Source organism: Epinephelus lanceolatus, chromosome 3 (assembly GCF_041903045.1).
Source record: "Epinephelus lanceolatus isolate andai-2023 chromosome 3, ASM4190304v1, whole genome shotgun sequence".
Classification (NCBI taxonomy): Eukaryota; Metazoa; Chordata; class Actinopteri; order Perciformes; family Serranidae; genus Epinephelus; species Epinephelus lanceolatus.
In genome coordinates this window covers 6,304,074-6,330,302 of record NC_135736.1, presented here as the reverse complement: position 1 = coordinate 6,330,302, position 26,229 = coordinate 6,304,074, and the positions used below count along the sequence as shown (strand labels likewise).

Genomic DNA, 26,229 nt, shown 5'->3' with positions numbered 1-26,229 from the left:
GGTCACTTTCTTCACAAAAGAGACGGGTGGATACTCACTGGCATGTAACTGTCAGCCAACACTGACAGGAAGTACTTGTGTCCATTGTCTTTAACCAGGTCAGCTTGACATGACTGCAGAGACAGAGAGCAGAGAGAGAGAAAGGGAGACAAAGAGGAAGAGGAGGTTTCACTTCATTGCAGATGTTGCTTAAGGTGACCTTCTACTCATACAGCATTAACAACAGTCCTGTCATTGGGAGTATGTCCATTTCTCCCGCGGCACTACCCAAAAAACCACAAGTGTTTTATTGAAAATTTCCTGCGTAGGCGTGTGCGTCTGTCTGCTGTAAAAATGAAACATAACTTGCAGTCAAGCTCACTGGTCTAGATCAAAGTCACTGTTTGACTGAAATATTACCAAAAAGGTGTGTGGAAGAACACTGTTTTCTGTTTTTCTTAAAAAGCGTTTGACAAACAGTGTTTGTGAAAAAAGAGATGATTTATCACGCAAAAACAAAAACACTTGCACTGATAAAACTGTAGCAGTTTCACCAATTTCAGACTGTTAAATCAAAGCAGCCAACAACCAACCGACCAACCAGCCAGCCAGCCAACCAACAAACCAATCAACCAACCAACCAACCGACTCCCCTTTGTTGCTATGACAGCAGCCACTCTTCTGTGAGGGCTTTCCATAAGATTTGGAGTGTGTTCCTGAGAATTTGTGCTCAATCAACCAAAAGAGCATTTGTGAGGTCAGTTGGCGTTCTTAAGGCATCTGCCAAAACCAAATTCAGCTATCAGACTTCCACTTAGTGAAGCATGATTAATTACTTCAAACATCTAGCCAAGGCTCCGACACCTGGCATTGCGCATTGTGATGTGGAACTTGTGTGCAGCTGCTTGGTCATAGAAGGATGCTGCTTTTAGACGTACTTTGGAGCTCTGTAAAGAGTGTTGCAACAGATGATAGGAAATGTTTACGTGCCTCAGCACTCGTTGTCCCAGCTCTGTGAGATTGTGTGATCTACCACTTTGTGGCTGAGCTGTTGTTGCTTCTATCCTGTTGCTTCAGCTTCACAGTAATAGCACTTACAGCTAACCGGGGCAGAAATTTTATAAACTGACTCATCCTATCACAGTACCACAATAAATTCACTGAGCTCTTTACTGAATTCCACTTTTGTCTCTGAAGAGCTCATGGCTATGTGCTAGACTGTATGCACTTAAAGCAATAGGTGTGGCTGAAACACCTGAACACCATCAATAGTATCCACTGACTTTTGGCCATATAGCATATTTAGGCCCATAACATCATTGTGCATGCCCTTACACTAAAGACATCTGACTCTAAAACATCTTCTCTTTTTCATTTCTGTTTCTTTCATTCCTCGTGTTCCTCAACACATGCAGCAGACAGAATTCATATATCAACAAAAAGCCTGTGACGTAAAAAAAAGCTGATTAAAAACCTTAATATAATAAGTGTTAAGAAAAGATGATGCAGCATGAGTTTAATGTTCGTGAGTGTTTTACATAACTTACACTGTCCACAGCGAGGATTTTAGCCCAGATGAAAACCAGCAGAGGCCGCAGCTCTCTGGCTGAGCTCTGGAGCAGCTTTAACACATACGGAAAGATTCCCACTGACAGGGCCTGAAACACACACACACACACAAAGACAGAGCGCTGGTGTTTATAAAGCAGTATTGATATTGCAGTTACAGTCCATGCTTTGCTGTTGAATGTGTCTGTCCAAGTATGACCACCAACACACACCTGTGGTCTGAAATGTAAACATGTACAAAGGAATGGAATTAAGAGGAGGAGGAGGAGGAGGAGGAGGAGGAGCTGGGATGAGAATTGAAATTTTGACTTAAATTCAAATGTCATTAATAAGATGAATTTGTCTTTTGGGGTGTTCAATATACTACCATACCGAGTTGGAGTGTGAGTGATGGCCATGAGGGCTGGAACTGTCCCAGTGATTATGTCAAACTGAATAAACTATTCAATATTTTGAAAACAGTGTTACTGTGTTTCTTTGAAGTAATGAAAGGAAATGAAGACCAGTGGTATTTTTCTGGCTTGCCAGGTTAGCAGTCAGCTGTAGTGAAATTTTTCCTTCCAAGTTAAGACTGTCTGCTCGCTAGCTGAGAGTCACCTATCAATCATAGTAAATACACAGCATTTCTTATTGGGTCGTAAAAAAAGTATTTTTAAGAAATACTTTTTTTCAAGTTCTTTTTAAGAGAAAATTGATACTTCTCATGTCTGTCTGCTCAGTACGGAGCTGGAGCAAGGAAACAACCATTCTACATTAGCTCAGCTCCTGTGCAAAATTAAAGAGTACATCTACATAACTTTACATTTTAAAAGCTCACTAGCTAACCCATTGTTTGTTGAAAGGTCATGTGTGAAGGATTTAGGGGGAACTATTGGCAAAAATGGCGTATAATATTCAGAACTAGGTTTTCATCAGTTTACAATCACTTTAAAAAGAGAAGCGCTGCGTTTTTGTTACCTGGCTGAGTTCAGACCAAAGATTCGCTATGAGACGAGCTGAAACTTGCAACTACTTACAATGTGTCAATCTACAATGTTCTTTAGACCTGCATCTCCATAGCAACAACCCTCTGTGCTTCTGTTCTAGCTTTTCAGGATCATTTTGTAGCTGAATATAATTTGTTGCTTCTTAAAATATGTATGAGGATGGTGGGATACTTGCTAGTTGCATCCCTGAAACAGTGAAAACATAAACAAAAGACCTGAGCTTCAAACTTATCATATGCATATTAAATACACTGCAATAATTCAAATACCCAGCACTGATTAATTAGTCAGTGAGTATGTGTGTGTGACATATGCACATATGGCTAGCAGCAGCAGTGACCCACAGTCCGACACCAATGCACCGTGAGGACGGAGACATATGGAATATACATGAAATGGACTCAAACTCTGCCATGATGGTGGGCTGTGGTGACTTGAACTGACTTGGCCAGGTGACGTGTGTTATGTTCTCAAACCAGCTGCTGGTGACTTGACAAGCTGAGTGCAGGTGAGACCATCAGCCAATTTGAGTCACGCTGAGACCTGCCAGTTCACACCGCTGCAGCTTTTCCCTGCAATGTTCTAAAACGGTTTTGTCTTGTTGCAAATATTTGGTGTGAACTGGGCTCTACAATGAAACATTCAAATCTTCATGCAGAGTAGGTCCTATTCCAGTTGCACCACCATGTTTCTACAGTGGCCCAGAATGGACAAATCAAAAATTGGCTTTAGATAAGGTCATTTGCATTGTCACGTTTTTGTGTTGGCCACCGTAACTCTCTTACACACTTAGCACACAGGAGAAGTTATACTTGGTTGTAATCTGCAACCTCACCGATAAATGCTGCTACATCCTAAACACTGGACCTTTAACCTCTACAGTGTACTAAAGAAAGAGGTTTGCATTTAAACTCTGTGAAAGTCAAGCTCTTAACGTACCAGACTGACAGCCCAGGGACCCAGATCCAGAAACCGTCCCAGCAAGTCTAGGGCTCGTAGCCGATGCACCTGGCTAAGGAGGACCTGAAACAGAGCAGAGGTCAGAGGTCAACTGTGTGGCCTCCAATCCAAGAGGAAGTCTGAGATTAAAGGATGAAGAGGAGGAGGTGGAGGAGCCGGAAGGACAGCAGGAGAAACGGTAGAGAGGATGAGGAGGTGGAGTGAGACAGGTGGCTCTCCCACCACTACTGGCACCAGGTCGCTCTTGTTTGTTCTGTGAGTGTGTGTGTGTGTGTGTGTGTGTGTGTGTGTGTGTGAATGCGTGCAAGCATACATGTGTGGGCGACTGGGTGCGTCCTCTTGGCTGCCATTTCACTTGGCCTCTTAAGAGGATGCAGGTTTAGGACAATACCCGAGAGTGTGTGTGTACGTTTTCTCTTTACGTGCTGACAGTGGTGCCAAACGGCATCACGATGTAGCAGGTTTGGCCATGGAGAACTATTTTAAGGAGGCATATGGTATGTGCTAAAAATGCATATGCATGTGTAGTTCATGCAGCATTAAGCTCAGTGCAGCACAGAGTCTGTGTGAGGGCTCGACACTGGTCCACGCCCATGTGACTGTCCCACAGTGTGTGTGGGAACAAACATATGGAGGAACCCAGGTCCACAAACACACGCACATTTCCACCAACACCTTTTGTATTAATAGTGTTCTCCGTGACTTTACCCTGCTGAGCGTGACCACATGAACAGAAGGAGGCTGGGGGAACACCGGCCCAGGGTTACCTCCAGCTCCAAGGAAGAGCGTGGGAATATGGACATTTCTGTGTGTGAGTGTGTGTGACGTAGGTGTGTGCTCAGGAAGAATAAGAAAAGCCAACAAGCAAGAATATAATCTCATCGCCTCCTGATCCAAGCTTAAAAAAATCCCCTTCTCTTAGACACATCTTTTCAAACTGATCTGGCACAGATGATGTTAATATGTTCCGCAGTCACACACACGTAAGCACATTTTAAGCACATGATTAAAATAACTGACAGCACATGCACCATTTCTTCATAGCAGGGCTGATAATCCCTGAGCAATGCTGCTGAATTAAAATGCGTATGAATGTGTGTACGCGCATATTTGTCTCTGTTCCTAATTTGCTTAACACCTTGACTGCAATCTCCTTTAGTGCAGTGAGTAAGCACTTTGCATCATCACGCTGTGTGTTAAGAGCTGTGAGACATGCCGTCATGGTATTAGATGATGCACATGCATGCCTTAATCACATCACTGACGCCTAATGCCAAATGTGTGTGAATGTGCTGCTGTTACTGTAACATCGGAATTTAAGAGACGTTGTAATCCCTCTGCAAAATCTGTTAATCCTTCCTGGATGAAATGGCTGTTGTCAAGACAACACTGCAGCGCATCTCTCATCCCTGAGCTCTGTTGTCCTCCCTCTGCTCATTTCATTAAAGAGCATTATTGATGGAGGACTCTCTGTTGCCCATTTCTTGTCGCTCATTGCATCTTTCAGATGGAGCCAGATTATATTTTGGCATCAAATCGTAAATCCTCCAAGAATATGCAAGTCTTTTAACTTCATTCTTATGCAACTGTGTGCTTAAAAGGGTATAAAACCTGTTTATGTGTCCATCCGTTACATCAGAGATCATGAAGGAGCCTTGAGATTACTTTGCCCTCACGGTGTAGAGCTGCATAATGTTGCGTAATCTTAAAGGCTATTGCTGCTTTACTTCCTCTCTCACTTTAAAGTCCACATCAACAGCACACACACACACACACACACACACACACACACACACACACACACACACACGCATGCCTTCACACACCATCCATGGCTCCCCAATCAGTCTGCCTTTTCCTTGGCTTTTAACAGGTCCCGACAGAACTGCTGTATGGACGGGCTGTGGCTCGCAGCACGCTGAGTCAGCAGGAAATTACCATTCAACACGGACAGTGGCACACCACTACTACGCTGTGATATAATACTATACCACAACTGTACAACCCCACGGGATGGTGGTGGTGGTGGGAGGATGAGGGAGAGGGAGGGGAGAAATATCCAACTGCTGTAACTCAACAGCTGATGCACACAGCAAGCTTTTTAGCCAGATTTCGCCCCAATTAAAGCGTCCCAAACAAATTTAATGCCACTATGGGGAGTACCGCAGCCACTGCTCCTGTCACAGGCTTTGTTGCAGGGTTGTGATGAGAAAACTGGCCTGCAAATGCTCAATTTGCAGGAAGAATTTTGCGGTGCATATCTCATTTTCTGCTAACAGATGTAAAGTGGAGACCTGGAGGAGAGAGCATCTTGTAAAAATGAGGGGGGATGAAGACAAATAAAGGGAGGGAGAGAGCGGAGCAGGGAGATGTAATAGTACAGAAAGTATTGCCGTAATGGTGATATTCCAAGCTAATGGTGCACGCTTTGCAGGTGATGTGTGTTTTTAATCAAGATGCTCTTGCAGCACTGAGTTTGCTCATAAACAACGGAGAATGAAGCCCTTTTCAAACATGGAATCTGCAAAATAACTTACACGTTATAGCATTTCAGCATTTACAATTACAATTACATAAATGATTGACTGACGATGTGAACAAGGTACAACTACGTACTTACTACGAGCCAACTAATGTTTTCATAGTGCATAGTGAACTATAATTATAAAGCTGAATTACTGTCACAAATCATAGAATGGGACAGAGAGCAAGGCTGAATTTTTTGGAAAAGGCAAACACTGTAGGATCAGCATCCCAGTTTGTTACTAGCTGCCTCGATCCAGCACAAAAAGATGATGAATAACTGCCTTTAAAGGAACAATCCCTCTTCAAATGACCATTTGTATATCTGTTACTCACCCTGTGTTTTATGGAATTAAAAAGGTTGTTTTCACTGGATCCTATATATATGTATATAGTTACTATCTGCCACTATCTATCATCTATCATAGGATGTATAGCTACAGTAAGGATGATGATATTACCAAAAATAAATTAGTTATTCACAATGCTCAGCAAAATGCACTGGATGCACTGATAACAACATTTTACTGGAAAAACAAAAACACCTAGAATAACGACATCCAAACTACAACAATCAAAACATCAAGGACGCTTAAAAGCACCAAACTTCCAACACTACTACTTAGCAAATCATTTAAAATACCTCATCAAATGGACCCATGCAATGCGTCATCACCACCACCCATGGATCGACACAGAGCAAACTGAATGCCAGGAAATAGCAGTCACAGACCTACCATTCCTCAGTGACACAATCAAATGCCACAACTGCTTCAAAAACATGGTAATCGCCACAACTCTGACAGCTTGGTGGAAAGTCAGTAAAATCAAAAACATCACAATCTCACCGACTGCTCAAACACCCATATGGCACAATCCAGATTTCACTGCAAATAAATTACCACTAGCTGGCAATTAAATAGTCTGATTGGGCGGAAGTTCGCTGCATAGATCAGCCTCTCATTGGGAGGAACAAGCCACCTGCTGAAGTCCCGCCCTACCACCTCCGGTTGTGTAGCAGTTTTCAGCACGTCCTTTACTAACTTTTGCGGTGTTTGATCTTGCGGGGATGTAGCCATTTTTCTGCCATGGTTCGCGTCCTGTAGACGATATTTTTGTGGGCGTGTTACACCAAAACCTGTTTCCCCCCGGCAATATTTTTGCAAGCGCACTGTTGCTGTGGCACCGCCCAGAATGATTGTGATTGGTTGAAAGAAATACAAGCAGCCGGGGTATTTTTTTTCTCCAATCTTAAAGGGCCAGTGTGTAAAATGGGTTGAAAACCGTTGAAAACAGTGACATCAGTGGTCAAATTCTAGATTGCAGGGCTCACTCGCTCACCCCTCCCGTCGGGCAAATGACGGTGGCCTTGTAGGGACAAAAAGCCTTGCGCAGACGCGAGTTTTTCAGGAGTAGGTCTATCTAGCGACGAGGTGAATATTTATTTAGAAATCTAAACCATGTTACGATATTGTAATGAATCACTCATGAGCAGGAGACCAGAGTAGCGTTCGGGAAAAAGGTCAGTTTATTTGAGCACTCCAAAAACTCCGGTAACACTCCAGGGGGTAAAAGACTCCGTCCCAAACTCTGACTCTTCTAGCGTAACACACACACTCCATACACACATACTCATTTACAGTACCTAGCAGGTACCCCCTCCCCTCTCTGCTCCACCAATCTCCAGCCCGCACACTGACTGACAGTGTAGCCTGTAAACAGAGCTCAGCTGTTTATTTAGCCTAGCAATATCTCCGGACTATAGCAGCTGCAATGGACGACTCTGAACGCGATTTTGAAGAGTTTCTTGTAGCGGACACAGACCCAGAGCCATACCTGTTTGAGCCGGAGCATACAGATGAGGAACTCCATGTGCTGGATGCTGAGCGGGCGAGAAGAGAGGCTGAATGCACAGAATGGGATTCGGTGCTACCATCGTTGGGGAGATATATCATCAGGAGGAAAAGCGCCGCAGAGAGTGCATCACAAGGAGTGAAGTTGTGTCTTCTTTTCCTCGCAGATGACGGTTCGGGTTCATTCTCTCCTGTTGCATGGTAAGTGTGGTCCATTTGCAAACTTTATAACTAAAAAAACTTTTCACTACTCTCCATCAACGAACTACTAACACTCTCTGCTGTTTCCTCCTCCCCCTTCCTTCCTCCCGCTGTCTTCATTGGTTTATTTATACACACGAAACGCGTTCTCTGGCTGGCTGGATTGTCCGCTTGGTCTGCCGTACATACATGGCGGCGCAAGATGGCGACCTCTCTAAAGCAAGGCCCTTGCTATATATATATATATATATAAGCATAATTATAAGGCTACGAAAACCAAACGAATTTTATTTTATAGCGATTATACACTTATATAAACATATTAATGGGTAGAATATTCAGATTCAGATTTGATAATAAACCATGCCAAATATTACACACTGGCCCTTTAAAGTGAGAGTCGGCCAAGCCAGACCTTTCTTTTCTTGAGAAAGGTCTGGTGAGCGAGACTAGCAATAAAATGGTAGGAAAAAGGGATTACACACCTCCATCACATCTTCAACCCTAACACTTCATACATTCAAACAGCTTATTGACATGTATGGCATTGAGAAACAACATATCTTACAATATAACCAATTAAAACACTCAGTCAGGGCAAAAACAGATATTTCTAACATACACTTGGAAAAACAACCACAACTATTGGACAGCATATGTAAAAATCAAACAAACTACTTCCAAAACTGTATAAACTAATATCCTCCACAGACTCTACCCAAAGCACCCCACATTCCAATATACAATTGGCTGGTGAGCTAATGCCACAACCTAGGACGTACAACTATAAATCCACCTTAACTGATACACAATGGTCATTTTGTGTCGGACGTTTTCCTTTAATGCTGTATAGATTATGTTTAATGTGATACGTACATTTTATGAACATAAAACTTGATCATACAGATTGATTATAATAACTGACTTTAATGCTCACTACTAATAATTCATTCTGCAAGATCAGTCTCTACTATTATCATGACTGCTTTCTTTCTTTTATGCTTTCTTCTTTTTCTGCAAACTGCCTCATTGGAGACAGATAAAGTTATTGATTGATTTTAAAATTGATTGACTTTCTTCGTATGTTTTGGAAAAGTAAAAGATATTTACATGTCATGCTAATGAAGCAAGGTGTAATTGAAAACTTGAAAGCGAAAATTAGAAAAGTCTGAAGGTTTGTGTGTTTGTATTTGTGTGCTTGTACCTGCAGTACGATTGGGAGCTGCTCAGGAGGGTTTCTGTTCTCCACGCCCATCGTCAGCCACACCTGAAACGCTGTCAGCTGCTCCGCAAAGAAAGGACTGTGCTGTGGACACAAAACACACATACAATATCTATCATGATCTTCAAGAGTTATTGGCTTGCTTGTTCTCTTTCTCTTTCTCTCCCTTTCTCTCTCTCTCACACACACACACACACACACACAGAGTAATGAGCCGTTCCGCAGTGACTAGCTTATCATTTCAGAAGTGCCCCGACACAATGGGCTAAGAAGTGACACTACACTGCAGTAACGACATAAATCCTGATCTATCATGATCACCTTCCCTCTCTCTCTCTGTCTCTGTCTCTCTCTCTGCTGCCATGGCACTTTGCCTGATTGATTGGTTGCTGGCCGCAGAGTTTTTGATCACGCCGAGTGTTAATATTGCAGCGGAATTACAACAGCGTGGTGTAGACTCTTGATGGATGTAGAGAGAGGGGAAATATCAGCGCTGCGTGGCTGGATGGCTAAATTAATTTGTGAATAACCAAAGCTTAATAACTAAATACACACTCAAATACTCACCGATACATAAAAAAATAGTGCTGTGTGGTGGTTATAGGTGGTTATAGGCCGAGCACAGAGATTGAGCTCCTGTATTTTGAACACCTCAGGTTGTGGATATAATGACCCATTCTGAGGTTAGAATGTAAAACTCTGTATTGTTTCACGAAGCCTACTTCCACTCTGATAGATAATGTTGTAGAAGCATTTTCTCTACGATGAGCTCCATGCTTTACTGACTTGATAAAGACTCAATTCTAGCTTTTTAATACCAAATCGAATATAATTTGATACCATCCAAGGTAAGAATAGATGATGAAAAACCAGTTATGTTATTACATGCCAGGCATTACAATCATTCCTGATGATAAAATACATTTAGTTAACACAATCTAGACCTGCATTAGCAGCAGGAAAGGGATAGAAGGATTCAAGATATAGTTTGCAACATCTGCATTAAATTTAAAACTTTGGTTGCCATCAGTGGCACCATATCCCCGTTGTGTGCCAGAAGCTGTCATAAATTGACTTTTTATCCAATTTTAAGCCATTTTTTTACAACACACCTTGTAGATCTTGGGGATTTTAATGGTACGTTTTAACCAGATGAAGTATTTTAGTCATTGGATGTCTGGATCTACAGTTATCAGAGAAACAAGCTGAGTAAACGTTTGCAGTAGCTTGAATCTAACCCCTGCTGAACAGCAAAGGAGAAACACAGATTTTTTAACACTAAGCTGCTGTATCAGGTGTTTTTACTGGTTTTATTCATTGGATCCATTTGTTTAGGAGAGGATGAGGCCTCTGCAAGATTATTCGGCTCCCGGTAAAAAAATCCTCTGAACATCTGGATCAAAAGTTATGAGAGAAAAAAGGTGAGCAGGGCAGAAGCTCAGCTAACAGCCCCTCCAGGATACCCTGAACAGAGTCAGAGAAACACTGATTTTTAACATGAAACTGCTCTATTCAGTTTATTCAGTTATTCAGTTGTTATCACTTGGTCCATTTGCTTTGGAGAATAAGAGATTTCCAGTAAAAACCTCCTGAAAAATTAAAACTAAGGGTATTCCAACCATGGGAAACTAACTTTGACAACTGCATTGCTGCTTCTTTTGTTATTGTTTGACTGAGAGACCCCTAGTGGCAGAAAATAACATATCGTATGTTTACCAATTTAAATTGTTAATCTTTTTTTCTTTTGTTTTAAACTAACACTCAACACTTGTCCACTACAGCTAGGTACTATCGCTACAGGTTTGATATGTTCTGAGTGACATTCTACAAAAAGGGATTGAACAGCCAACTGTGCACACAGTCCACTGTCGCAGCAATCCCACTTTTAGTTCATATGTGTAGTTTGCAATCAGATATAATTAAATGTAGATAAGACGTTTAATAGCTTCCGAGGCCATTCTTCAAGGATTTTTTAAAAATGTTTTATTCAAAATAATGCAGAGAAGATGAAGGTGTTTGTTTCAGCCTTCAGTCATGCCAACAGTCATTCTCTGAGGCTGCATACAGACCCAAGCACCTCCACCAATAAATAAGTAGGGCAGACTATATGTAACCTAAGAGGCAAAACCCAGGGCAAAAAAGCACCGTCTTCACTACTCACTGCTGCTCGCCAAGCTCATTGGACCTCAATCAACAATATCTTCCTGAGTTTTGTTTTAAATTTGCTCTCAAGAAAGGTCGTAAGAAAAATCAACAACAATTTTATGATGTGTTCTTAAACTGCAGAATTGCTCACACCGTCATTCTTATAACGGTGAATCCCACAATCTTCAAAAGCATAGGTAAATACCTCGCCATTCCCCATAAAAGGGCATGAGACTGCAAAGAGGGTGGAACACCGGACTCCAAATGTAAAAAAAAAAGAAAAGAAAAAAAAAATTCAATGGCCCTGAAGTGGAGGTACTTCTACAGGAAGTGAATGTCAAAGCTGAAGAGGATATTCAATAACACAAAAAATGATGCATGGGATTCTATTACTCATTCAGTAAACTCTCTCTATATATATCTATACAGAAGAAAGAGGATGACCACTAGAGAGGGGCAGGCTTGCCCTTGTCACTCTCTACAAATAGATCTATAATGTCCTGAAAGATCTCTCCTCAGGGCATGACCTGCAACATCCTGCAGCAGCAGTAAATTGTGTGAGTAGACCTAAGATGAGACCGAGGTCTACTCTGGGCTGAAAACAGTGTAATCAATCACTAATTATTGGATGGCACGGTTCTCAATTAACATAACTTAAGTAAATCAAAGTGTTAGTATGTGTTTAGTGTAAAATAAGGAAAATATCTATTAGTAATATCAAAAATGATACAAATAATATAGTAATTTAATTCATTTAATGTTATACCAATGTAGAAATGAAGAAAACACAATCACTAAATATTTTGTACAAACATGTTAGCACTAAAATGTACGTTAAGTGTGCTGTTGGTGTGCATAGATTCTGTTCTCACCTAACTCAAAACCCAAATATGAAAACATTGGTGCCATTCAAGAAGAAATGTCTTCTTAAGAACAGCTGGTGGATGAGGGCCATGCTCTTAGAAGTGGTCATAGTTGAAGGCAACTCAGATGAAGTATCAACTCCTCGCTTTTCTCGTGTGGATAACAGTTGGCTTGGTGTTTTAGTAGAAAATTCTTGATAAGACTATAAAAGTGTCGAGGACAAAAACAGGATTTTGCTATCTACAAATATTTAATAATGAATAAAGGAGCATATTTTATGGTCTAAAAGGGTAAAGGAACCAGATTGAGTGGTTGGGGTCATTGTTCTGCTGAGAGTGAGGAACAGTGAGCTTGAAGACAATAACAGAGGGCGAATGGATCCTACAGTCAGGTTTGAGAGGCATGTACGTTTATCGAGGAGCCAACACACAGAAATCGCTATTCATAACGCATGTAGAGTTAAATGTTTGTTAAATCAAGAATGATGGCTTAGTGGTTAGAACAGGTGCCCCATGTACAGAGGCTCTGTCCTCGCTACAGCGGCCTGGATTCAATTCCGGCTTGCGGCCCTTTGCTGCATGTCATTTGCCCCCTCTCCCCCCTCCCCCCTTCACACTTAACTGTCTTACTCACTTAACCTATCCATTAAAGGCAAAAGGAGTAAGATAGTATGATGAATAAGACAGTACAAGCACCATTCTGCAAATTATGTGATGGAAGAAAGAGATAGGAGAGTACCGCCATAAGGACATTTTGTATTCTTTAAGAAAAGAACAAATGCAAAACATGTGATACTCTTTACTGTTTCACAACCAAAAGCAAGCAACCAATGTTTACAAAATGTATTATGAACAAGAATTATCTCCTTGCAGTTGTATGCCTCCGTTAACCAGTAAAGTTGCACTTAAAACTTACAACCATGTCTGTGAAAACATGGATGCTTCACACGCATCTTCCACTCAACAGCACAGAAGATCTGTACAGTCAGCACGGTTTGAAGGTGGACACCCAAGATTAGTGTCACCAATTCAGCATCTGACCTAGGGATGGGTATCATTAAGATTTTAAAGATACTACTTCTCTTACCAATACTGCTTATCGATCCAGTACATAAACAGCACTCTCATTGGTTCTTTTGGGGAGAAAAATTGGCACAAAATAATAACAGAACTAACAGAATTTTCTATGTCTGTCAGTACAGTATGTAAATTAACATTCTGCTACAGCATTGTTTAGAATTTAACTTCAATTTCAATTTGATCTATAAAGCCTAATATCACAAATCACTACTTTCCTCAGAGGACTTCTACAGCCTTCGACACTCCTCTGTCCTTGGACTCTCACAGCGGATAAGGAAAAACTCCCCAAAAAACCCTTTAACAGGGAAAAAATGCAAGAAACCTCAGAAACCTGAATGAATTACTATAATAGACTATACCCAAGGTGGATGGGGTAACGGGAGATGTAATATGAGCTAGGCGTTTGAAAATGGATCCTTCCTCCACCTGTATGTGATGCACTTTGGCTGGATGTTTGGAAAGGTCACAGTGACCTCTGACCACCAAACTCTAATCAGTTCATTCTTGAATCCAAGTGGATGCCAAATTTGAGGAAACTCCCCCTGGACCTACTTGAGATATTGCGTTCACAAGAATGAGGCAGATGCAAGGTCAAAGTGACTTTGACGTTTGACCACCACAATCTAATCAGTTCATTGTTGAGTCCAAGTGGACATTAGTGCCTAATTTGAAGACATCCCCTCAAAGCATTCTTGAGATACTGCTTTCACTAAAATGAGGCAGATGCAAGGTCAAAGTGACTTGGACGTTTGACCACCAAACTCTAATCAGTTCATTCTTGAATCCAAGTGGATGCCAAATTTGAGGAAACTCCCCCTGGACCTACTTGAGATATTGCGCTCACAAGAATGAGGCAGATGCAAGGTCAAAGTGACTTTGACATTTGACCAACACAATCTAATCAGTTCATTGTTGAGTCCAAGTGGACATTAGTGCCTAATGTGAAGAAATACCCTCAAAGCATTCTTGAGATACTGCTTTCACTAAAATGAGGCAGATGCAAGGTCAAAGTGACTTGGACGTTTGACCACCAAACTCTAATCAGTTCATTCTTGATGCCAAATTTGAGGAAACTCTCCGGACCTACTTGAGATATTGCATTCAAAAGAATGAGGCAGATGCAAGGTCAAAGTGACTATGACATTTGACCAACACAATCTAATCAGTTCATTGTTGAGTCCAAGTGGACATTAGTGCCTAATGTGAAGAAATACCCTCAAGGCATTCTTGAGACATTGCTTTCACTAAAATGAGACAGATGCAAGGTCACAGTGACCTTGACCTTTGACCACCAACATCTAATTGATAAATTGCTGCGTCAAGGAGCATTTGTGCCAAATTAAAAAAAAAAAAAAAATCTTCAGGTGTTCTTCTGCTATCACATTCATGAGAATGGGAGGGACGGATGACCCAAAAACATAACATCACCGGCCAGGGCACTGGCACAGAGGCATACAAACACTTATATATATAAAGAAACAAGAACCATATGTACTTTTTTATAATGCATATGTTGCTTATTTTCACTTTGACCTGTGCTACAGGAATCACACTTTTCTTGGTGTTTATTATATGGCAAAAAGAAACAAAACATATATTTAGACTGGGGGCAGTAAAGGGTGCAGTAGAGGGTTAAAATATGTAAAATCTACTATGCACTTTATTTTTTCTGCAGTTCTAAATTCAGTTGTGGCACGGACCAAGAAAAAGATGCACATCAGAGGAGGATTAAAGGCTCCTGAAAGAGGGAGCAAGAAAGAAAGGGAAGATTTCCTTTAGTGGTCCTCAGAGGCTCAATTACGGTGCCAGTAAGTGTTTTCGGCCAGAGTGCAGGAGAAAAGAGAAGAGGATCGAGGATGGAAAACTGTTCCCGGGGGAGCGATGGAGAAGATGCCCACCTCCGAGGGCCAGGTGGAGGAGAGAAAAGGCTCAGATAAAAGTGCAAACATGGAAGGAAAGCCGCTCTGGTCTCACCTTCTCTGATTTCTGAGTTTTCTGATTAGTTTACATTACAAAGCACATATTGCTGCTCTCTGGTCTGTCCAGCATCTGGTGAGTGTCTGCTCACACACACATAAAATTTCTTGTGTTGACCCAGATATCTTCAGTCATCATCGGTTCAATCAGCCTCCTGCAGTGTGTTTCCATTACACTCAGCATCTCCATCACAGTCCCCTGCCATGCCAGTAAATATAACAACAAACTGGCTGAAAGTGCAGGGCCGCTAGTTTCAGCAACTCTTTTTTATTTGACACTCACACTTGAATTATTGGACCTGACGTTTTACTGTGTAATCCACTGGGAATGAATGTGTGCAAGTGTGTGTTTGAGAGATTAATAGAGATGCTGTAGATGCTGGTGGTGGAGAACTTGCAGTGCAAACAAGAACGGTTAATGTTTACAGGCGTCATTGGTGGATAGATCCGAGATAAGAGCCATCCATCAATACTAGATAACCAGTAACCACTAACCAAGCATCTTTCCACCTTTCAAGTGAGGCTGAAAACGTCTGTTTTTCTCTCACATACACACACTTACTCTGAAGGCGGTGCCCTCCTCGATGATGGTAGGCAGCTGAGAGAGGCAGATGTCCACGGCCAGGTCCCACGCCTGCCTGTAGAGAGGTGACAAAAACACAAACCACATTAGAATGATCACATAAATTATTAAGGAATACCGAAACCGCACACATTTGTTTCAATGCAAAGAGAATCTCGTTGTGACCTGCAGCAACAGAAACAAATGCATTTCAGCACTAAGACCCCCGGTCATTGCTTTCCCCTTCCCCACTCCACCAATCACTCTCATTCTTCTCTGCACACGTTTTCTCCCTCGCATCTTCCCCATGCACATACACCTCTTTAAATTCCCAACCCGAGGTCCTGTGGAGGGCAGCAAGGAGCCTTTAATCCCTTTCTAAACACCAGCGTTCTCTCATGGTCATCATATCTAATTCATGGGGTTATGTAACTCACATCAAACCTTATCGCAGCTTCTCTAGTCTGTCTGTCTGTCTGTCTGTCTCTCTTTCCTTCCACTTTCCCGCTCCTTTTTCTTGCAGCAAATTGAGCTCAGGGCCTCAGTGGGGCTTTTCCCTCTCAGTTAGCATGAGTTAGGGGTTGAGTCATGTTCCCAGTTGATGCACTGCGATGTAATGTGATGCTCAACGAGTGACACTGAATTCACTCTGTCTGAGATTCATTCTGCTGCTTAAACAGCTTTTCCTATAAGATGGGAGCATATAATAGAGTTGTACTCCTGGTCAACAGCACAGTGTTAAAGGGATAGTATTTTTTTTTTTAAGTCAGGTTGTATGAGGTACTTATCCATAGTCAGTGTATTACATACAGTAGATGTCAGTTGGCACACCCCGATTTGGAGAAGCAGGCTGGAATCTGACATAGAAGCTAAGCAGTCTACTGCTGTGGGAGGTCAGCAACAAAATGTATTTTAGCCACCTAAAAAAAATCACTATCAGATCAAGTGCACACTATATGTAGAATATTTTCTCTGCTTTACATTAATGTCAGACAGTGACTTCCAACAGAAAAAATCAGCTGTTATATCACTCTCTTTAAAGCCAGACTTCACTAAGAAAAACTGTGATTTAACATGACTGCACACAGGAGCTGCTGGCCTACTGCTGCTTCGACTAGTTAGTTGGTTTGTGTTATTGTTTGACCTTGGTGTTTAAAGGGTTAGTTCTGATTCCCCAAAGTCACACAACACAAACCAGTCAAAACAGCAGTACATTGGCAGCTCCTGTCTTCAGCAAGCTAAATTTACTGTTTTTTCAATGGAGTCAGGTGGCTTTGACGAGAGCATAGACAGGGGAACTGAAGCTGTTAATGGCTCCCCCATTATAATGGCCTGGATGATGGGAAGATAAAGCAGTGAAATTACTCTCAATACTGCGTTCACCTAAACTGATATTTTTTAGGTGGGACTGTTTGTGGTGGCTAAAATACATTTTGTTACTGACCTCTCCACAGCAGTAGGTTGCTTTGCTTCCATGTTGGACTCCAGCCTGTATCTCCAAACTGGGAGCGTGACAGTTACTTTATGTAATACACTGACTATGGACAAGTACCTCATAAAGGGGGGAAAAGCGGGACTGATTATCCAGGAGCAGACTTTGGTGCTACGCCCCTAACCTCATATAACCCCACTTCAAAAGATCTGAAGTATCCCTTTAAAGGTGCAATTGATCCACTGCTGTCATGCAAACGTACAGTACAGTACAGTATGTGGCTGAAAAAGCACTACTGTGTAACTGGAAAACTAGGCTCTAAGTTTGCTCCATCAACCACTTTTAAATTGTTCTAAAAGTCAACAAACAGGCAATTTATTCCAGGATTCATGTCAGCTGGTACAAATTCAGGCATTTATAAATTCATCTGCTACTGCAGTAGGCACAACATTTAGCCTTCCAGCAAAAATGTCAACAGTGCAAAACAGACATTACTGCATTATTAAGAACAGCTTTCCTGCCATATAAAGGCCTGGCTTTAAAGAAATGACACCAGGTGTAATTCAGATTGATGGTGTGCGCACCGATTGAGCCAAAACTTATCTAACAGATTTGAAGCAAAGACCTTTGCTTGCATTTGTATGTATGTTGTATGTATTTACATTAAATTTCCAAAACAATTGGTGCTGCTATACATAATATTTCTGAAATATTTTAAGACTATAAAACATTAAAGAATTGGCACTTCTCTGTGCACATATCAGTGTAGTCTTTTGTGAATTGTTTCTGTTCCATTTAACTTATTTTCTGGGCATCTGCTACAGCAAGTGTTTGTTTACAGCATGGCTGTAAAATCACTAATATACCAATGTAGTCGGGTCCAAGTGGTAATTGTTAATTGCAAGGAAAAGTCATTTACAGACTGGGACCAGTAACCCTTTGGTAGGTTTAGTGTTTGGGGAAAAAAACATTTCATACACAAGGGTATGGTGCTTATATTTTTCCAATACTAGCTGATTAGCAAAAGTTACACAGTGTCAGATTCAAATGTCTCAGCTGTTGTCTGTGATGGTGCCCACAACCCCATCGTATTGTGCTATCTGGACTGACCGCTGCTAAGCAAATGATTTCCACTTCAATGGAAACCTCATTCTCTCTCCATCACACTTGACTTTATTTTTCTTCAGAATGTCATCTCCTCTGAGCTTTCTACGTGATGAAGTAGCGGCGCCACTGAATGTACTATTAACTCATATGGAGTGCTGATTCCGTGTCCAGCCTTTTGAAAAATGCATGTGTAAAGTTGGTTTAATGCTATTTTACTCATCTGAATTAGATTAATTTGATTATATTAGCCTTATAGGATTCAGTGTTACTTTGTTTCTGTGGTTCTTCTTATCGTCTGTTTGTTCTCGTTTGGCCTGTTTGTTTTGTAATATGCAATATAAATAAAAATAAATAAATAAAGATATTTAACAGCTGAGGGTAGAGCTGGGTGTTGAAGAATGATCTCATCTTTTTCTTATTTTGTACCACAATAGATTTTAAGGTCATCTTGAGGTATCCACAGACACAAGAAAGCACTGAAATAAGGAAATCCTATAGTAAGATTGTACATTCCCCTGTAATTATCTCCACCAGACATAAACCTAGAGGGAATAATGCACAAAATAGAATAGAACAGAATCGAATAGAATCGAATAGAATAGAATAGAGTAGACAGAGAGGACTGAGAGATGGATGGGCAAACCAAAAACATAATGTCTCTGGCCAGACCTATCGCTGATGCAGAGGCATAAAAACCCTGTTTCTGTAATCTTTGCCGCCATTTTGATAGTAAGGGAGCTGGTAGGGACAATTCCAGACTCTACCAATTACACCCTTTTAGTTAACAAGAGTATTTAAGAGGTAAATATACTTTTTGGTCCCATTGTTTAAAACAATAAAATCAAGGCGACATAAGTAAAGGTCAATCATAAAATAACCATCTCCAAAACATGTGCTTTCCGTCAAGTATCATAAAGGTATGTTTCAGGTTTCATGACATTAAGTATTAGAATCAGAAACTGTAGAAATTTTTTCGGCAAATATTCATCCCCACTGGTGTTTATGTAATCCAACAGTGAGGAAACAAGCAGATAGAGCAGTTTAATCAGCAAAGACATGCTCACAGGGAGGAGGCTGCCGCACCGTTTGAAATGACAGCAGTAACTCGGATGATGCCTGCCAATACGAATGAGTAACTCATCACCAAAAGCTGTCTATGTGTGTGTGCATGGTGTGTGAGATGAGGGGACGGCCGACAACAGAGGAGTGTAGGGGACCAGTTGGCGGCTGACTAAGCTCTTTTTCCTGTTGCCTGCACAGAGTGGTGCAGCGACGCTCACTCACAAACACACACACACACACACATACAGTATAAAGAAGACACACACACCCACACTTTAACTGCCCACAGGGGAGTAATCAGCCTTGGGTTTATCTGCTCTCCCCTATTCTGCTCCATTTGAATAACAATTGCTGTTTGTGTTCAGGCACCAACATCGATCAACCAGCCCCCAAATTGCTTAATACCCCCTCTCCATCGTCCTCCCCCTCCCATCTATGCTGATCCAAACTTTTATTTTTCTACTCGCCTTTTATCCCTGGCACTTCCATTTTTTATCGTTCTCTCAGTCTTCTTTCCTACACTCTTAAAACACCTCTCTGTCGTTATTCTGTCCTCCTTAATACTGCATGTGCTGCTCTGAAACAAAGTGCAACTCCCAGTTTCTTTGGCGGTAAACAGTGCAATATACCCACAATCTAAAATAATGGGTACAAGCCAGAAAGAAAGACTATTGCTTGCTCAAGGAGCAAGGAGCAGTGTTCTTTATAACAAGTGATGCCAGGGTGTTACACAACAAGTCTCTCCTCCAGGCAAAGAGAGTGAGAGAGTGTTAAAAAAAAAAAAAAAAAAACATGAGCCAGATAATGAGTGGGAGAGGTGGAGGGAGGCATTTATAGAAGACCAAGATGGGAACAATAGATAGTGGGAGAAGTGTTTGTGTAACTAAAGGGAGACAGATGATGGGATAATGTTTCTCACACAGTGTGGAGGAGCATGTGAAATCAGTGGCTTTTCAGCACCTCTGTGTGTCAGTACACAATTCTCGTAATGACAATACATGGAGGTCAAATCTGGAAGATACACTATTACTGTAGAACTTGTGTTTCGAGCAGTGTGTAAAAGGGACCACACTCTTGCGTCTCATTCAGACCTCAGATTCCAGGTCCGTCCGGACGAAACCATGTAACAATGTTCTAGGGTGTAAAATGGCCCGTCTCAGCTTGACTCAAGCCAGCTGATGCTGTGTCACCTGCGGCTCATGTCAAGCTGCCAATGGCTGGTTAAATACTGCAATCCATTGTAATTGAAACTTGTTTAAAAAAACCCTTAGAATTCCAAGTTGGAAACTTGGGCAAGAACTATCTTGTCTGAGCTTCTGGACATTAACACATATGACGTCACGGCAACATGGCGGCCCACACAGTGAACCAGGCAGAAGTACCTTATCATCAATTTTTACTTTATGCAGTGTTTATGTTGTGAAACGTGCTGTAACAGCAAAACCAGATGCACACAAGTTCTACACTTTTATGCCATTGGCTGGTGTTCAAACTATTACGCTTGGCACCAATTTACACAATTTAGAGCTGCTGTACGTTATTTGAATGAGCAAACCAAGCAAGACATATGACTTATTTTATACCATAATCTGGGTGAAAACTCGACTCTGATTGGTTGCAGGGTGTCCATTATAAACTGATAATGGACACCTGCCAAGTCGTTCCCGTGAAACTGTCATTTCAACATTCTGAATTAATGCACTGGCTACATAATAGTATCAGCCTGTTACCATAACCATGGCAACAGGGACACAGTCAAAGCCTCTGTTTACAATTTATTTCTAACACTGAGTGTCGTCCTTCAGTACCTCATCCTCTGAACACCACAGGAGGACGACTGTCACAGACGCTGCAGGTACTATACTGCCCCTCTGAACATACTGATACTTTGTATCACATCAGCATCACATCAAACCTGAGGAAATTCCCTCAAGGCCTTCTTGAGAGATTATGTTTACGAGAATGAGACGGATGACATCACAGTGAGCTTTGATCTTTGACCACCAAAATCTAATCTGTTCATCCTTTAACTTTTTTTGTTTTGCTTTACTGCACAGGAAAGCTTTACAAGTGGCATCAATGACTGCTGTGATAAGGACATAGCCTTTGTTCATAGGGCGCCTGCTCTACCAGGTGAGATAGTGGGCACCCCCTGATCTGTTCATCCTTATGTCCAAGTGGACGTTTGTGCCAAATTCAAAGAAATCCCCTCAAGGTGTTCTTGAGATAACAGGTGCACAAGAAAGGACAGATGAACAGACAGACAGATGTCTGTATGTATGTACAGACAACCTGAAAACAGATTGCCTCCGGCCACAGCTATCGCCTGCACAGAGGCATAAAAAGTCTGAAAAGCCACAAGTTACAATGGAAGCAGAGAGAGTCGTTGCTATGGAGATGATACACTGTCTCATCTAGTCACATTGGTGGAAACTAGCAGGTTGCAGAACATTACAGACTGGCATATTGCAAGTAGCTGCAAGTTTCAATTTGTCTTGTCATGTATCTTTGGTTTAAACTGAGCTTTAAACTCTTAGATTTGTGTTGTTTACTACTCGTAAAAAAGGTTTTTTAAAGACTGGTATTGTTTTATTTTGGGTGGTAACACTGCTTCTAACCTAAATCTGCCATGTCTAACACAGCTAGAGATGTCCACCATGTCCCACAAAGCCTTTTAATATCCCCCAGAGAACAACTGTTATCTTGTAGCTTTCAGTCAAAGGTGGAAATATTCGGCTGCAGGTTACGTGTGTGGGTGGATGAAGCAACAACAGTGCCCTTACTCCATTTGCAACATGTAACATGTTTTGGGTCTGTCTGCACGGAATTCACGTTGACTGAGGCTGCTGTCAGTGAAAATACTGCAATATCTGCTTCTGATATGAAGCAGTGAGCAACACATAACTGCAACCCTGGCAAAAGTCAACATACAGAAATAACCTGCGAAACTGCATCACAGAAATTCTACTGCATACTGGTGTCTGCATATGTTATGTCGAAGCAAAACACCTACATGCTTTGGCTCATACTTCCTCAACAGCATTTATTTTGGGGAGTTATGTGAGTAATTAAAGCATTTCATTCTGTTTTGTGTGAAAAATGAGGCCTAAAATATGGGAAACAGATGTTACTTAATACAATGACTTGTTTATTTAATGACTGATGAACCACTTTAGTCCCTTTATATAAGAATCAATCAGTTCTGAGAATCATGCTCTACATGTGAGGTCTCACTGTGATGCTGCTGGCAATAACATTGCTTATTCAAGTGCAGTGAAAGCAATCTTATGGGCATGATAATGCACCATACAGTAACAAGTGGTAACAGTGCAAAACTGAGAGTACAATATGTAGAAATTGTCAGTTACTGTTTGTATTCAGTATCACCAGTGAAAGTGAAACCACAGATTCCCTTTTGAAGCGAGCTTTGTCCATTTGGTATTTCTACTCAATAATTTTGTCTTTTTTTGATGCTGTGTCCGCAATTTTTATAACTCCCTCTTAGATGCGTGCAGCTACTACCTGGTCGCTATGTTTTTAAAATGTCCCGACTTCACCTGCATGCTGTGCCTAGGAATTTCGAATACGGAAAACTAAGAAGATAAGAAGAAAATACAGGCAGAGGGCAGAGTCTCTGCAGTTAATACACAACCACGCACTGAGGGTAGGTCATTAGTGATGACAGAGGCATTATTTCTGTATGAGTCTACACATTTTTATTTTTTTTAGGAAAATCCTACCTTTAACAACCTACACAGAAATAAATCAGGCTTCCTGAGTTTGTTTCTGATACCAATTATCTTTTTGTAACCACATTCTGTACCCTCAAGTCTATCTGTTCCATTCTCACACTATTTTCAACCACGGTTCTGCCTCTATCAGGAATACCCTGACATTGTGGCAAACACACTTGCTTTATTGCCGAGAGCTTGGGGGAATAATGAATATCAACGTCCTCCCTGTTAAATCAGGAGAGAGACTGACCCAGGGTGTTAAGCCTTGCTTAGCTTAACAACTGCACAAAGGGAAGAGCTAGCCTCCAAGGACAGAGGAAAACGCCTGTCAACTAATAAAAATGGTCTCTTTTGTCATGTTGTAATTTGTAAGCTAGCAAGCTAGCCACTAAAGAAACCTCACCTGGGTTTTGCTGAGAGTCAGGAAAGTGTATGAGGCTGGCAACCTCTCAACCGTGAGGACCGAGATACTGAGGTGTTGTGTGCAGTCACCACCTTCCGCTGCTGTAGCTTAGTAATTAGCTCCAACAGGAAAGCTAGCTTCTTGTTAAACCAGTTTCCTGTTTTCTATTCCTACATGTGCTTTATCCACAGGATACAATGTATACAGTAGAAGATACAATATAACACCGCTGGAGTTGTTTAAAGGCACGTTTGGTGACACAAGCTAGCCATTAGCCCCTGCTTCCAGTCTGTGCGCTAAGCTAAGTATAGCATGTCTTGGACCAAAGCCTGTGCCGCTGAATGCACAGAGCTGATACTGATATCAAAATGGGGGTATGAATATTCCTCAGAATATCTTACTTTGATAAAACATGCTATGCTTTTCCAAGTGCTCCTGGAATGAGTTCTAAAACCCATAAATGAGTGAGCATTTTAGCACTCCCGGTTCACTCATCTCAAAGTCAATGGGTTTTCTCAGTGGGGTTTTGGTAGATGCCTAAAACAAGGTCTGTGATTAACACAAGCTGAAGAAAATTTCATGTTTTGTTCTACAACATAAAATACATGAATTTTGAATCTTTTATGCATTTTAAAAAATGGGGTTGCTAACAAGTGACTAAATCAGACTACAAAACCATGCGTCAACCTCCAAGGCTGAAAAATGATGCCAATGCAGAATTGCCAAAAACTGCCGTTGACTGAATGGTCACTTGAAGCTGGCTCCAAAACAGAATAAATCCCCATAGATCCCCCATGTCAAAATGCCAGACTTTACAGCAGAAATAAACATGTTTACAGCCTGGTCACAAAACACTTTTAGCCTCTACAGTGAGGGTGTGCCATATCATCTCATTCACGCTAATACCGGTATAATTTTTAATATGATAGGAAAAATTCATATTGTGATATTTCGACTTGTTTACATATTGATGTTGTTAGGCCTGGGCGTCCTGACTGTTTTAAGAACAGCCCCGGACTTCTCAGCTTCTTTTAGCAACTTGCAGCTCAGAGGGAACTCATTCAGCGGCTCCTCTGGCAGCAGCACAGCATCTCTCCCTCTCCTCTCTCGCCGTGCGCACACGGGAGTCAGTGTTATCAAGTTATTTTGTCATGAATCTTTGGTAATGTAAGCCTACATGATGCTCGCAGCTTGACAAAAAAACTACATATATGTGACTGTGCAATAGTTATGGTAGCATAACAGCCTGTCACAGGTTACAGCGTGATGATTAGAAGAGAAATGGCAGAGCATAAAGGTCCAGGTGGGAAAAAAAAAACATCTCAATCATTTAGGATTTTGCTAAAAGAGAAGGAAATCACCTGTTGATTTTATACATATCTATATATACATACAGTACAGGCCAAAAGTTTGGACACACCTTCTCATTCAATGCGTTTTCTTTATTTTCATGACTATTTACATTGTAGATTCTCACTGAAGGCATCAAAACTATGAATGAACACGTGGAGTTATGTACTTAACAAAAAAAGGTGAAATAACTGAAAACATGTTTTATATTCTAGTTTCTTCAAAATAGCCATCCTGTGCTCTGATTACTGCTTTGCACACTCTTGGCATTCTCTCCATGAGCTTCAAGAGGTAGTCACCTGAAATGGTTTCCACTTCACAGGTGTGCCTTATCAGGGTTAATTAGTGGAATTTCTTGCTTTATCAATGGGGTTGGGACCATCAGTTGTGTTGTGCAGAAGTCAGGTTAATACACAGCCGACAGCTCTATTGGACAACTGTTAAAATTCATATTATGGCAAGAACCAATCAGCTAACTAAAGAAAAACCAGTGGCCATCATTACTTTAAGAAATGAAGGTCAGTCAGTCCGGAAAATTGCAAAAACTTTAAATGTGTCCCCAAGTGGAGTCGCAAAAACCATCAAGCGCTACAACGAAACTGGCACACATGAGGACCGACCCAGGAAAGGAAGACCAAGAGTCACCTCTGCTTCTGAGGATAAGTTCATCCGAGTCACCAGCCTCAGAAATGGCAAGTTAACAGCAGCTCAGATCAGAGACCAGATGAATGCCACACAGAGTTCTAGCAGCAGACCCATCTCTAGAACAACTGTTAAGAGGAGACTGCGCCAATCAGGCCTTCATGGTCAAATAGCTGCTAGGAAACCACTGCTAAGGAGAGGCAACAAGCAGAAGAGATTTGTTTGGGCCAAGAAACACAAGGAATGGACATTAGACCAGTGGAAATCTGTGCTTTGGTCTGATGAGTCCAAATTTGAGATCTTTGGTTCCAACCGCCGTGTCTTTGTGAGACGCAGAAAAGATGAACGGATGGATTCCACATGCCTGGTTCCCACTGTGAAGCATGGAGGAGGAGGTGTGATGGTGTGGGGGTGTTTTGCTGGTGACACTGTTGGGGATTTATTCAAAATTGAAGGCACACTGAACCAGCATGGCTACCACAGCATCCTGCAGCGTCATGCCATCCCATCCGGTTTGCGTTTAGTTGGACGATCATTTATTTTTCAACAGGACAATGACCCCAAACACACCTCCAGGCTG

The 26,229-nt window shown here is 41.5% G+C and overlaps 1 protein-coding gene across 4 annotated transcripts in view; it reads right to left on the bottom strand.

The window, feature by feature from the left end:
* The window catches only part of rptor (regulatory associated protein of MTOR, complex 1), a 272,436-nt gene that overhangs the window by 88,902 nt on the left and 157,305 nt on the right, over nt 1-26,229 (bottom strand). For all 4 annotated transcript variants that reach the window (XM_078163746.1, XM_078163744.1, XM_078163741.1 and 1 more), the window contains exons 11-15: nt 15,920-15,995; nt 9,276-9,377; nt 3,474-3,557; nt 1,527-1,637; nt 39-113 (exon numbers count right to left, since the gene is read on the bottom strand). In XM_078163746.1, coding sequence (XP_078019872.1) covers nt 39-113; nt 1,527-1,637; nt 3,474-3,557; nt 9,276-9,377; nt 15,920-15,995 — 448 coding nt within the window. The remainder of the gene's footprint in view (nt 1-38; nt 114-1,526; nt 1,638-3,473; nt 3,558-9,275; nt 9,378-15,919; nt 15,996-26,229) is intronic.